The sequence below is a fragment of the Schistocerca nitens genome, chromosome 11, assembly GCF_023898315.1.
Source record: "Schistocerca nitens isolate TAMUIC-IGC-003100 chromosome 11, iqSchNite1.1, whole genome shotgun sequence".
In the NCBI taxonomy this organism is placed as follows: domain Eukaryota; kingdom Metazoa; phylum Arthropoda; class Insecta; order Orthoptera; family Acrididae; genus Schistocerca; species Schistocerca nitens.
The window spans coordinates 150,938,749-150,954,566 of record NC_064624.1 but is presented as its reverse complement, the minus strand read 5'-3'; the positions used below and the strand labels follow the sequence as shown (position 1 = coordinate 150,954,566).

Genomic DNA, 15,818 nt, shown 5'->3' with positions numbered 1-15,818 from the left:
GGAGTCAGCATGGCTCTACATCCCAGCCAGTACCTTATAAAACATCAATGGCACTCTTTCTGCACATCCGAGCTGCAAAAGATGCTTATGCACACTTTTGACACGAAGTTGGAACGGGGTTGTATTTATGATTCTTTCTTCACAAATCATAAAACAATGTTTCTCTCAATAAATTTCCATTTTGTGCACTCAGTGCGTTACCTCATACACCACAGCAGTTATGAAAACAAAACTGGGCTATTAAGTCACATGAACTACTTATCTACTCCATGAATGTAATGGAGAAGCTTATGTAAGAAAGAACAGATTAATTGAAGCCTTCGGTACTGTGTTGCCAACTCTTAACCAAACACTCAAATTTCAACTTAATCTAGGCCTCGACTCCAGCACACATCAGTATGTCCTCACACCTACAATTCTGCATTCATGTTCATTGGCTTCACCAACCTTCAAGCAGCCTGTCACCTTTCAACATAACCTATATCTTGGGTTACACTACAAGTCAATGTGTCATCCAAACCTACACTCCAAAAAACAATATAGACAAAAAGATATTATTAGTCATCTGTTCTCTTCCTGTTTACACATTAATGATGTCACTCATCACATCAACATTGTGTCACAGAACACTCATAGGTTCAGTTGACCAGGAAGCATAAGGCACCTCTCTCAAAAAATTTAAATGGAGAAACGCATCACATATGCTGTGCTGTCTTACCGGTTTCGACCACAGACCACCTTCACAGCGGAAAAATATCTACTGTGACAACTTCACATGCCATACACGCTATTTACGGCCTGTCGAGTTATGACATGTGAACATGTTACTATAAATATTTTTCTACTGTGAAGATGGTCCATAATCAAAACCAGTAGTGAATAAATGTATTATAAGAAAGCACAATGTGTATCATGTATTTCTCCAACTATATCAATGCTGTTGACAATCACCTCCAAAAATTTTGATTAAAAAAAATAGTGTCAATTTAGTTTTCAATAGGTTCTCTGCACAGAACTTGCTATTCTTAAATTCATAAATGACATACAAAATTTGCTACTCACCATATAACGGAGACGCTGAGTCACAAATAGGCACAACAAAAAGACTGTCACTAATTAAAATTAGCTTTTGGCCAGATGGCCTTCGTCAATAACAGACGACACACACACGCACACACACACACACACACACACACACACACACACACACACACACACACACACACGCGCGACTGCAGTCTCTGGCAACTGTAGCCGAACTGCAGGCAGCCACCAGCAATATCTATGATCTGAAGTCACACCGCTGGCAGTGTCTGTCTGTTGTCTATTTTTGACAAAGGCCATCCTGGCCAAAAGCTAACTGGTGACTGTCCTTCTGTTGTGCCTAAGTGCGACTCAGCATCTCTGCTATATAGTGAGTGGCACCTTTTCTTTCCATAATATTGTTACGTTCCATCCTGCATTTTCCGTTGTTTGATTGTATAAAATTTAAATGACAAAATACTGCAAATTGGTATTTTCTTGCCCAAAATCATGATGGTGCAGTACACAGTTATTCTCCCAGAGAAGACAAAATATTAGGTATCAGAGATCTTGCTAGTGACTGGTTTCTATGGCATCTAACTAAAAGCATGTAGATTGCTGCACTAGAAACCCAAAGAGTAAGCACAATGAGAGTGCACCTTTAGAAAGGGAAATAGTCATTACACAGACCAACACTGGGTTCACTCTTGTTCTCAATAGCAACACAAAACAGAAGACCTGTGAACAGCGCAAGTGCACTTTTGTCTCAAAGTGCACTTACAGTGTACTATGGCTTTTTATTGCATGCTTTTCACATGATGAATTGTGATAAGCCAATGTGACAAATCATTAGTCATATGGAAGTAGCCAATGGGATTATCATTTTTAATCTTCTGCGGTTCGCAAATAAAATTAGCTGGTATTTTCTTTTATTTGGTTAAAACTGAATTTAACCATATCAATGGAATGTTGGACATAATCAGAAATGAAACCTACAAGCTGGTTGTTGCAATGAGAAATACACATCTTGAGCTACACTACACGCCTACCTATTATGACAATCTTATTTTCCATATGGAGATTCATCACCAACTCACAAGAAAATTACCATATTCCAACCTCACCTGTCGTTGCGGTCTTCAGTCAGACTGGTTTGACGCAGCTCTCCATGCAACTCTATCCTGTGCAAGCTGCTTCATCTCCCAGTACCTACTGCAACCTACATCCTTCTGAATCTGCTTAGTGTATTCATCTCTTGGTCGCCCTGCACAATTTTTACCCTCCACGCTGCCCTCCAATGCTAAATTTGTGATCCCTTGATGCCTCAGAACATGTCCTACCAACCGCTCCCTTCTTCTTGTCAAGTTTTGCCACAAACTCCTCTTCTCCCAAATTCTACTTAGTACCTCCTCATTACTTACATGATCTACCCATCTAATCGTCAGCATTCTTCTGTAGCACCACATTTCGAAAGCTTCTATTTTCTTCTTGTCCAAATTATTTATTGTCCATGTTTCACTATCACACATCACTACACTCCATACAAATACTTTCAGAAATGACTTCCTGACACTTAAATCTATACTCGATGTTAACAAATTTCTCTTCTTCAGAAACGATTTCCTTGCCATTGCCAGTCTACATTTTATATCCTCTCTACTTCGACCATCATCATTTATTTTACTCCATAAATAGCAAAACTCCTTTACTACTTTAAGTGTCTCATTTCCTAATCTAATCCCCTCAGCATCACCCGATTTAATTTGACTTCATTCCATTATCCTCATTTTGCTTTTGTTGATGTTCATCTTACATCCTCCTTTCAAGACACTGTCCATTCCGTTCAACTGCTCTTCCAGGTCCTTTGCTGTCTCTGACAGAATTACAATGTCATCAGCAAACCTCAAAGTTTTTATTTCTTCTCCGTGGATTTTCATTCCTACTCCGATTTTTTCTTTTGTTTCCTTTACTGCTTGCTCAATATACAGATTGAACAACATCGGGGATAGGCTACAATCCTGTCTCACTCCCTCCCAACCACTGCTTCCCTTTCATGCCCCCTCGACTTATAACTGCTGTCTGGTTTCTGTACAAATTGTAAATAGCCTTTCGCTCCCTGTATTTGACACCTGCCACCTTCAGAATTTGAAAATGAGTATTCCAGTCAACATTGTCAAAAGGTTTCTCTATGTCGACAAATGCTAGAAACATAGGTTTACCTTTCCTTAATCTGTCTTCTAAGATAAGTTGTAGGGTCAGTATTGCCTCACGTGTCCAACATTTCTACGGAATCCAAACTGATCTTCCTCGAGGTCGGCTTCTACCAGGTTTTCCATTCGTCTGTAAGGAATTCGCGTTAGTATTTTGCAGCTGTGACTTATTAAACTGATAGTTTGGTAATTTTCACATCTGTCGACACCTCCTTTCTTTGGGATTGGAATTATTATATTCTTCTTGAAGTCTGAGGGTATTTCGCCTGTCTCGTACATCTTGCTTCACCAGATGGTGGAGTTTTGTCAGGGCTGGCTCTCTCAAGGCTGTCAGTAGTTCTAATGGAATACTGTCTACTCCCGGGGCCTTGTTTCAACTTAGGTCTTTCAGTGCTCTGTCAGACTCTTCACGCAGTTCAAACTCTTCACGCAGTATCACATCTGCTATTTCATCTACATCCTCTTCCATTTCCATAATATTGTTCTGAAGTATATTGCCCTTGTATAGACCCTCTATTTACTCCCTCAACCTTTCTGCTTTACCTTCTTTGCTTAGAACTCTGTTTCCGTCTGAGCTCTCGATATTCATCCAAGTGGCTCTCTTTTCTCCAAAGGTCTCTTTAATTTTCCTGTATGCAGTATCTATCTTGCCCCTAGTGAGATAAGCCTCTACGTCCTTACATTTGTCCTCTAGCCATCCCTGCTTAGTCATTTTGCACTTCATCTCATTTTTGAGACGTTTTATTCCTTTTTGCCAGCTTCATTTACTGCATTTTTATAATTTCTCCTTTCATCAATTAAATTCAACATTTCTTCTGTTACCCAAGGATTTCTACTAGCCCTCGTCTTTTTACCTAGTCTGCTGCCTTCACTATTTCATCCTTCAAAGCTACCCATTCTTCTTCTACTATATTTCTTTCACCCATTCCTGTCAATCGTTCCCTAATGCTCTCCCTGAAACTATCTACAACCTCTGGTTCATTAAGTTTATCCAAGTCCCATCTCCTTAATTTCCCACCTTTTTGCAGCTTCTTCAGTTTTCATTGACAGTTCATAACCAATAGGTTGTGGTCAGAGTCCATATCTGCCTCTGGAAATGTCTTACAATTTAAAACCTGGTTCCTAAATTTCTGTTTTATCATTATATAACCTATCTGAAACCTTCCAGTATTCCAGGCCTCTTCCATGTATACAACCTTCTTTCATGATTGTTGAACCAAGTTTTAGCTATGATTAAGTTATGCTCTGTGCAAAATTCTACCAGGAGGCTTCCTCTTTCATTTCTTAGCCCCATTCCATATTCACCTACTACGTTCCCTTCTCTTCCTTTTCGTACTATCGAATGTCACTCATGACCATTAAATTTTCGTCTCTGAATAATTTCTTTCATCTCATCATACATTTCATCAATCTCTTCATCATCTGCGGAGCTATTTGGCATATAAACTTGTACTACTGTGGTAGGCATGGGCTCCGTGTCTATCTTGGCCACAATAATGAGTTCACTATGCTGTTTGTAGTAGCTTACCCGCACTCCTATTTTTTTTATTCGTTATTAAACCTACTCCTGCAATACCCCTATTTGATTTTGTATTTACAACCCTGTATTCACCATGCAAAGCAAATGTAAGAATTATGTATCTTCTGCTGACAGAAACCTTGAGATTTAGCAATTCTCATTGGCTACTGTGTACTATCACCTGGGTGGCTACACATAACAATAATGAATTGCCAATAGCGACACACAACAGAAGAACTACAGTACACCTCACTGAACTATCACTCAAGTTATATAAAACACAATACATCCAATTCACTACCATATAAAGCCTGACCACATCAATCCCAGGCTGTTAACCAACCTGTGGCAGTACACACACATTCATCACCAATGGCCATATACGAGGTGTGGCTAGAAAAAAACCGGACTAGTACTGGTGAAACAATAAAACGAATGCAATAAGGCTGAAAGTCGCGTGGCCTGTCACGTGACTCTCGCTCCGCCTACTGCTCGAGTTTCATCTGCCTCCTGCACTCAGTCTGCCCGTGGCGTCTGTTTTAAGTAGTTGACGTTTTGTCTGCGCGTCGGAAAATGTTGAGTGTACAGAAAGAACAGCATGTTAACATCAAATTTTGTTTCAAACTAGGAAAATCTGCAAGTGAAACGTTTGTAGTGTTACAACAAGTGTACGGCGATGATTGTTTATCGCGAACACAAGTGTTTGAGTGGTTTAAACGATTTAAAGATGGCCGCACTGGCAGACCATTGTCAGCAAAAACTGATACAAACATTGAAAAAATCGGTAAACTTGTTCGACACTTTCCTTGTCAACTCCTGTTAACTCAGACACTGCTCGGATTGTTAAACGGCGATCTTGTCGAACAAGTTTACCGATTTTTTCAATGTTTGCATCAGTTTTTGCTGACAATGGTCTGCCAGTGCGAGTGTCATCACTGGTGTCTTCGCGGCCATCTTTAAATCGTTTAAACAACTCAAACACTTGTGTTCGCGATAAACAATCATCGCCGTACACTTGTTGTAACATTACAAACGTTTCACTTGCAGATTTTCCTAGTTTGAAACAAAATTTGATGTTAACACGCTGTTCTTTCTGTACACTCAACATTTTCCGACGCACAGACAAAACGTCAACTACTTAAAACAGACGCCACGGGCAGACTGAGTGCAGGAGGCAGATGAAACTCGAGCAGTAGGCGGAGCGAGAGTCACGTGACAGGCCACGCAACTTTCAGCCTTATTGCATTCGTTTTATTGTTTCACCAGTACTAGTCCGGTTTTTTTCTAGCCACACCTCGTATTATAAGTAATTACACCAGTGTAATTGTTTGCTCATATTAGTAAAATTTTGCAGTTGTGTTTATACTCGCTCCTCACAGTAAGCTACTTCAGACGATAAATGTTAACATACTGTCGATAACAGAAAAAGAAGTTAACGAGTTTGTATTATGATCAGAAAAATAATGTTGCCTGCTGCCAGTGGAATTGTATCAGCATTTCAGTTTAGAAACAATGATGGCTGAATGTATTAATAGTTTTCCTGAGAAACATCAAATGTTAAATTACTGTAATAAGTATTGTACTATAAGTTTCAAAACAGTGTCAAGTTTCTCAGAAAAAATTATGTATACATAGGCTATAAAAAGAAAATTATTCAGAAAGCAGTAGTTTTCATCCTTTGCTTTATTCCTAATTGGTTGGTGGTTGATTTGGGTGAGGGGGGCCAAACAGCGAGGTCATTAGTCCCATCAGATTAGGTACGGATGGTGAAGGAAGTCGGCTGTGCCCTTTGAAAAGAACCATTTGCCAGAAGCAATTTAGGGAAATCATGGAAAACCTAAATCAGGATGACCGGGTGCAGGTTTGACCCATCGTCCTCCCACATGCAAGTCCAGTGCGCTAACCACTGTGTCACCTCGCTCGGTACGATGCTATTCCTCTGTCAAACAACACAATATGTGTGGATGACTGGCATCACAGTCCGCATGCTGTCTTATAGTGTCACTATTCAAAACTGAAAGTTTGAATTGTACTCTTCACTACTTCCCACATGTCCTTGCATAGCATTTGCAAGGAATAAAATAGAGAGCATGTGAAGGAAGCAAGTTTGTTACATCAGTAAGCACAAAGATGAGACGTTAACTTCCGATGCTTCAAGCAGATACCATAGTTCCATCAACACTGAAGCACTCTTTACATTCCATTACACTCTGTTGGCAGCCGACATGAACACTGCCATTTTAAATATGTTGTAGAATGTCTTAGTGATGTTTCACCAAGTCTGAATTAAAGTTAATAGAGAGCACATCATGTCAGGTCTCCAAATGTACAGAACGGATGTTCAAAGCAGCAGCAATACTGTTTAAATTTCTTGAAGGAAATGCCTTAATATGAGCAACATATTTACAAAGATAGACAGAAAAGAGTTATATAGGAAACTTCTATACCTTTTTATGTTCATGCCTTTACAAAGTAGGTAACTGACAAAGTCGAAGAAAGAAGATTAGACTAATTTGAAACACGTCAGGGGATAGAAAAAGAGTTCAGATTGTGAATACAGTAATTCAAAGTCAATATGGCCTAATGATAATACAGCAAAATGGCTCAAGAAGAGTGAGCTAATCATTAATCAGAAAAAATTACATTGTTTAGCAGATAAATACGGTTTCCAATAAGCTAAGCTCAGTGATATTTGCAATGATGTAACTGGAATAATATACCTATCAAGACCTCTTGTGCACAGTCTGTCATGCACTTTTTGAGCCATATATGAAACATGGAATCACGTGGCGGTGGTGGTGGTGGTGGTGGTGGGGTGGGGGCAGTGGGGAACTATCATCACAGGAATAAAAGATTATTCATACTACAGAAAAGGAGGCACTCAGATTACAGGGACTGGACAAAAATATGGATACCCCACCAACACAACACAGTATCATGATTAACATGGTGCAGGAAAACTGCAGACATTCAAAACAGCTTCAAGTCATCTTTGAATGGCATTGATGGAAGTGGACTGTGATCACGCAACCTTCTTTCCAAAGTAGACCACAAAGGCTCCATAACACAGATCTGCTGACTGTGGCGTCCAAGGAAGATGCAATAATTCATCCTCGTGCCCAGAAAACCAGCCCTGGATGACGTGAGCTCCATGAAACAGGAGCCTTGTCATCGTGCAGCACAGAAACACGGAAATACAGAAGCGTCCGATTCCACCTGTCTGCTTTGACCCATGACGTCACAAATACAGCGGAAACGACCATACACTACGACTCCAATATGGCACCTATGACATCACGTAAACGTGACCCCAAACACGAAAATACATTGAAAAACCAACACACACACACACACATGTTCCACAAAAAAACCTAATGAAACTAATGGGACAAGCATGGGAAATTGGGGGTTTCGGGTGGCGACAAAGTAAATATAAACAAATTTAGACACACCACCATACCAAACCACACAAAACGATGAAAAAAACCGACGACACAAAACTCCCCAAATTCCACTAAACAATATCCTATGGAATCGGACACTTCCCTTGACCTATATAGGTCAACAGAAACTACAGACACCAAATCATAAAACCCAAAACTACAACCACATCCACAATCATCACTACCTCAAAAAACACAACAAAAGTAGAATCGAACACTTCCCTTGACCTGTTATCCTTACGAGATCATCACATACAGCCATCCCTGGTCCAAGGCGCCAGAACTTTAAGTAAGCCTCATTTCTTCACGACACACTAAACACTTCACAACTTCGTCCAAAATCTGAACAGTTGAAGAAATTCTATTAGAGACAACGCACTGTCCCCTATCATTGCCGACAACCGAAAACTGTTGACCCTGTCAGTCATATCCATACCTACCAAAGAGATAAAAAAAAAGCAATTTACCAAAATTCACACACGACGCCACACTCGCAAACTAAACCAAAAACATCACCTAACACACCACCAGAGAGCACCACCGATCGCATCAAAACAACACTTACAAACATGCCACTCTCACAAACTAAATTCCGCGCTGTCGTGACGTCACACACCACAACAGCCTTACGTCACGGGTCAAAGCCTACGGGTGGGATCGGACGCTTCGGTCAACCCCTTGGTTACAGACGCACCAGGCATACAAGCACTGACAATTTGCCCATGTTTGAATTCATTTAGGTCCAACATAGCACACACACAACACCATTCTGACGTCAACTGACACTTGCAACATATTGACGACATTGCACACGTGAAGTTCATGGTCAAATATGACAGGGTAACCTACAGGCCCAACTAGCATCTCTGCATTTATGTCCATGCGTTATCATTGTATATATTCAGGACCACTGTGACTGCATTAAGGGATCCCACAAAACTGGAGACCGATGAGACTCTTCAGTCCCATAAGACAAGAAACAGAAAATAATTTTAGTGCCTTTCATACAGAGTGCAGATCTCTGAAAATAAGCCTCAATACTCCGGTACCAAGTTAACACAAGCATTGTCCAGATAATTACAAAACCTCAAAACTGAGATGACTTTCCTTGTAACCCTAAAAATCCTAATACAAGAAAAATCCTATAATGTTGAGTATATGAGTAGACAGTGAGCAAAAGTTCATCATGAGTAATAAATATTATGCATCTTGTTTCAGAGAAACTAGCACTAGAATGTAAACTAGAATTACAAATCCTCAGGTACAATCAAAGATAATATGTCACAAAAACGTATATTTTAAACTCTGTCGTCTTTATGTATTGGGGGGGGGGGGGGGGGGTACTGGTGGGAGAATATAGCAAGTCCAATTCCACCTGTCTACTTTGACCCACTATGTCATATTTCGAGTAAAGAGTGTAGTTTACATGAGTTGCAAGGACAACCACAAGTATCATTTCTTAACTGGCCACTTACATCTCTCACAATGTACACTCGTGATGTCACATAGCATGATATGGGACAAAGCAGATGGGTGCAATTGGACTGTGTGCTTGATACAAAATGATTACGTATTGCAAATCATTGTGCATTATGTATTGAGTACGCTATTATATGTGTTTACTGTGTGAGCTGTGGCAAGTTGAGGCCATACAATGACTAGATTGTATGCATAATGACGTGTGCTATGTTACAAGTACACCATACATAACTTCATAAACAGTAATTTGTAGGACCAATTAAAATCAATCAGCATTATTTAAATGAATAAGGCAGACACAAGGGCCACTGAGGCTGAGTAGTAGAACAGTACTGGAGGCAAAAGTAAGCTAATATAAACATAAAATTATATCTTATTTTAATGTTTCCAAGGCAACATGGTCACATACAACTACAAACGAGCGGAAGTGTACCATATCAGTTATATAAACTTTTGACCGCATTAAAGGTTAATGTCACCACAACCAAGATTTTGCAGACATGCATCTGCTACATCACCTTTTTGTAGAAACAATGTATTACTAATTTGGCCGCCACACTAAATAGTGTTCAAACTTTCTAAAACATCATCAGTTAGGCCTACTTCTCTGTGTTAAGATTTAGACATGTCAAATACCTTTTGCCTTACACATGACAAATACACTTACTTGTTTTTTCACTCACACAGTTTCTGACTGTATGACCTTTACTAAAGGGGAACTAGGGATACTAACTACTGCTTTCTGACATTCATTTGTTAATGAAGTTTTGGCATTAAAAACCTCTTTGTCAAACCAACAGCTCAGTTCATGGAATTAGTATGATGATAATCTTCATACACAATTAGAGTCACTATAATTAATATGGTCGTGAAATGTGTCCTTTGTACAAGTACACACATTTTTCATAACTTCTGTACAAATTCAATGTAGGGTCATTCCATGTCAAGTCACCCAGGCCTTGACACCAACCATGTCAGATTTTGATGAAACTTGGTACAATTACTTCTTTTATCATCCTGAAAGCACTTGTAAAATTTTTTTGCTCTATCTCTTAAAGTTTTTAGATTTGGCGTTGTTTCAGCAGTCGGAAATTGTAACTTAACGTGTCCTCACAACTAAAAAAAATTGTATATTAAAGAATACTCAAGATATAAGTATGAAATTTTGGAATAACTTTGTGTATTATATCTAAATGTTTAAAAAAATTACCATAAAGATATATTAAAATCTTCGAAATGAAAAAAATTTACAAGTTGTTTTTTTTTTTTTTTTTTGGGCTAACGGATGTTTAGTTTTACAAAAACTGCAATATCTAGAGTCTCAGACCTGATAGAAAGCTCAAATTTGTTTTAAAATACTCTTAATTGTATAGGCTATTAGATAAAAGAAAAATTATGTTGGCTTTTTAACCTGTTTAATAGTTATCTAATTTTTAAAATAATATTAATTATATTTTAAAAACAAAAAATACCAAGTGACTTAGACACCGAAAATAAGTTTTTGTCTTCTTGGAGTAGCAATGTACACTTGGATTTTGTTTTGTTACTCCTGTGTTTTGAAGTAAAAAATTATTACAGTGTTAAATAGTGCTTGGATAGTATTTTATTAAGTTTATTCGAACTCTCAGTAAGTACTGTTACTTAGTTTACAGAGATTCTTTTCCAATATCCTATAAAAGTAATCAGAGCAGTAATCAGACCAAAAGTGAAATCAGTATGTCAGATATTCAAACCTGTAGTGTAGGGTTATTTAAATCTGACTGTTTCCAAACAACCTACACACCTTCAAAAAAGTTACAACCGGTATCAGAATTGAGTGAGGAAGAAAAAGATTTGATCCACTTACGATCTGGAATTAATCTGTGTGAATTTAAGAATATATGTTCACACCACAGCTACTACTTTTTAAATGTTTTTGAAAAGTATCAAACAACATGTGTAGACCCACTAAAAAACACAAAAAGCCCATCAAAAAATCGTTGAGAAGTGTAGACTTGGATCTTTCTAAACAATTACTGACAAAAAATATTAGCATAAAACCCGGACAAAAGCTTTGCTCAACATGCCGTAACTTTTGTGAGGAAAAATTAAGAGTTGAAGTCAATGAAAGTGAAACAGATGATGAAGTCATGGTTGAATTAGAATCATTGGAATCCAGAAATGAATCCCTCGTACAAACAAACATTGCTCTTGATTATTTAGGTTTAACACCGATAAAGCTTCATGGCTTGTCAGAACAAAGTAAAGGGTCTTACTTTAAAAGGAAGGTTAGCAGTATTGAAAAGACTGCAAAAAAGGCGGTTTCAAAAGCATTAAAATATGATGCACCAAGTTGTGATGGTGACGAAGAAGATAAAAGTGTGGTTGAGAAAGCAAAGGATTTTAATGTAATGATTTCTCTTATGAAAGAGAAGATTTCATCTGTTGGGAGGTCTAGAAAAATCCAGATTCTGACCTTGGCTCCAGATTCTTGGAGTCGAAATAAAGTGATGAAAGAATTTAATGTAAGTGAGTACATGGTGCGACAAGCTAGAAGGCTAAAATCTGAAAAGGGTATTTTGGAAACTCCTGGTCCAAAAAAAGGTAAAACTCTTTCTGAAAATACAGTAAGAATTGTAACAGATTTTTATGAAAAGGATGAAAGTTCCAGAGTGCTACCTGGAACGAAAGACAAAGTAAGTGTTCAAGAAAATGTGTACATGCAAAAAAGACTCATTTTGTGTAACTTGAGAGAACTCTATTATTATTTCAAATAGGAGAATCCGAAGGTAGAAGTAGTATTTTCAAAATTTTGTTTCTTGAGACCTAAATGGTGTATCCTTGCTGGTGCTGCAGGCACACACACACTGTATGTGTATGCAGTATCCACCAGAATGTTAAACTATTACTGGATGCTGTGAAAATTTAAGAATCTTATAAAGACCTAATTAAGATGCTTGTGTGCAACACAGAAAACCAAAACTGCATGCTACAGCACTGCAACAGCTGTCCTGCAAATACTGCACTAACAGAGTGCTTAACTGAAAAACTAAGTGAATATTATGATTTAGAAGAAGAAATTGTAATCAGTCAGTGGGTTAACACAGACAGGGCAGAAATGATCAAACAGTCTATCAGTGTTGAAGACTACATTTCTTTATTGGTTAGGTCATTGGAAAAGCTCACCCCGAACTCGTTTATAGCAAAATCCCAATCAGCAGCCTTTAAAAGATTGAAAGAAGACCCACCACCCAAAACAGCAATTATTGTGATGGATTTCAGTGAAAATTATTCCTTTGTTATACAAAATGAGATCCAAAGTTACCACTGGAATAGAGGTGGTTGTACTCTACACCCAGTTGGAGTTTTTCTAAGAAATGAGGAAAACAATGTTTTTGTTTCCAACCGCTGTTTTATTAGTGATGACGAAGAACATGACACTGGTTTTGTTAACTTTGCACAAAAAGAAATTACAAAGTCGCTGTCATTACATCATACTGACATTGACTCAGTTCACTACTTTACAGATGGTTGTGCTGGGCAGTACAAAAATAGAAACAGTTTTAAAAATTTGACTGAACACTTGAGAGACTAATTTGAAGGCCCAACACTTTTTTTGCAACAAGTCATGGGAAGTCAATTTGTGATGGCCTAGGAGGAACTATTAAAAGAATTTTAAGGAAAGCCAGTCTACAGCTTTCAGACAAAGAACAAATAATGACAGCAATTGATGTGTATAAGTTTTGTGAAAAAAATATTGAAAACATTCATTTTCACTTTATTGACAAAAAGAAGCTGATTCGCTACGGTTAAAACTAGAAAAACGTTTTTAAGCAACCCGAATCATTCCTGGAACAAGAAGTTTTCATAACTTCAAACCACTTCCAACAAACAACCTTGAAATTAGAAGGACTACAGATAGTGTAAAATCCTCCTTAGTCTTTTCTTTCCATTCTTCTTCTGATTGGGTTCGTGTTGAACCATCCATAAATAGCTATGTGGCTGCAAATTATGATGGTAACTGGTACTTTGGACTGGTAAAAACAATATTCAATGATGAAGAAGATGCAGAAATTCTATTTCTACATCCTTCAGGACCTGCTGCATCATTTTATTGGCCTGAAAGAGAAGATTCCTGCATAGTGCCTTTGGAGCACATAGTCTGTGTAGTAGACGCACCTCAATCAAGTGGCACTGGGAGAATGTATTACTTCAAAAAATACTGTATCAAAAGAACTGAAAGCTCTTGGATGAAGTGGAAAAACAGTTTGAATCAGCATTAATGTTTATTAAAAAGACAAAATTACTCAAAAAATTCAATGTTTCAAGCAATCAGTTGGGTTATACATAAGTGTCGTAAGTATCTTTGTACATAATTCTAATGTAATCTACTATAATTAATAAACATGTTAAAAAGCCATCATTATTTTTGTTTTATCAAATAGCCTATATGTTTAAGAGTAAATTAAAACAAATTTGAGCATTCTATCAGGTCTGAGACTCTAGATATTGCAATTCTTATAAAACAAAACATCCGTTAAAAAAAAAAGAAAAAAATACATATATATATTTTTTTCCATAGAAAATATTAATATATTTTAATAGCATCATTTTTATCTTCAAATATGTATAATAAATAAACTTGCTGCAAAAATTCATGATGTTATCTAAAAGAGTTTTTAAGATAAGCAAATTTAAAGTTTTGAATACAAATTAAATTGACCATTTCCGAAGGTTCAGAAAACGCAAAACATAAAAACTTTAAAAATTTATAAAAAAAACTGTAAGAGATACAGCAAAAAAAAAAAAAAAATTGCAGGTGTTGTCAGGATGGTATTAGAACCATTTGAGCCAAATTTCATGAAAATCTCAGGAGGTGGGTGTAAAATTTATTTTTTATTGGGTGATTTGATATGGAATGACCCTGTAGTAATGCAGTCATTGCAAAGAAGTGTTGTAAAATGATTTTCTCCTATTTAATGTCTAAGAGAATGGCCTAAGAATTAGCATGGACACCTCAGTGTATTGAACAGTCACAAGTTCTGAGAAAAGTTATGTAGGCCTATTATCTTTCAAATGACATTGTTTTCTTCTAAAATTTTTTTGACTTATCCCACACCCATGAAGCCCATCTGGGATTTAAAATGCTTTGGATCTGTGGATGGTAATTAGCGTATTCGTATTTCTTATAAATATTTGTGTATTGTTGTTTCCTGCCATGTTCTATACCTCAGAGTATTTCTTCACAAGAGATCAGAAGTACATCTAACCAAAACGACTTTCTGCTTGGAAGCAAACCGACGGCTGGTTTCACTTTGCCAATCACTTACATACTTTTCACCAGAAACATATAAATGTTTATATACCTAGTTACGAGTTTCTTGTGGATAGTGAATGTCGGTTAAATCAGTTTAGAAACCATATTTACGAAACATTTGGGGTTCACTAATTAAATATCATTCCTATAAATCAAATATGCACTCACAACGAAGAAAGTTAAATCAACTACAAGCCCGCGAGCAGTCACTTTGAAGGATGAGACAGCTGACCCGTAGTGGACAGATCTTTTTTGGATAAACGGCGCTCATATTTGTGATTATGGGTTTCTGGTAATGTCCAATTTTCGAATACGTCGCCAATGCTTGTAATTATAACAATAAGAAATGAAACTATTTACAAATACATAACAGAAATTCAACTCACTTCCTGCTTCATCCTTAAAAAAGAACGAAAATTGTTTTAGCAGCGGCAAAACACCAAAGCCCGTCGAATGTACATGCGCACTTTCTTACACCCCAAAGAACTTCGGTGAGCAACTGTTCAAACCAAAGAGTTATCTTCGGTTACATCTCTGGAAGGCGTAAGGGCCCGCGAGAATGGAAACGACAGTGGGTTTTGCCAACGCCTTCTCTAGAAACAAAACCTCATAGCGCGATGGCTGTGACGTCAAGCGTACTGATCATGAAGCAAGCGATCTCTTTGAGTACCTAGTACCACATGGTGTGTTGTGCTTCGGATCAAGTGAACGTTAACGTTTTCGATTGTGCCAAATAAGTTAAAGCGCTATCAGAATGTCACGGAAGTGGTATATTGCACAGACAATTACGGCAATGGGCCTAAGGTCTCTGTGTTTTATTTTCTGTCTGATGGATCTCTAAGACGGAA

General features: G+C 37.6%; 1 protein-coding gene across 3 annotated transcripts in view; it reads right to left on the bottom strand.

The window, feature by feature from the left end:
- Positions 1-15,461, bottom strand: part of LOC126213530 (uncharacterized) — a 65,717-nt gene extending 50,256 nt beyond the window's left edge. Inside the window, exon 1 of one of the 3 annotated variants that reach the window (XM_049941377.1) lies at positions 15,357-15,461. In XM_049941377.1, coding sequence (XP_049797334.1) covers positions 15,357-15,368 — 12 coding nt within the window. In that variant the 5' untranslated portion in view covers positions 15,369-15,461. The remainder of the gene's footprint in view (positions 1-15,356) is intronic. The other 2 variants (XM_049941375.1, XM_049941376.1) reach the window with 2 other exon arrangements.
- Positions 15,462-15,818: the final 357 nt, after the last annotated feature.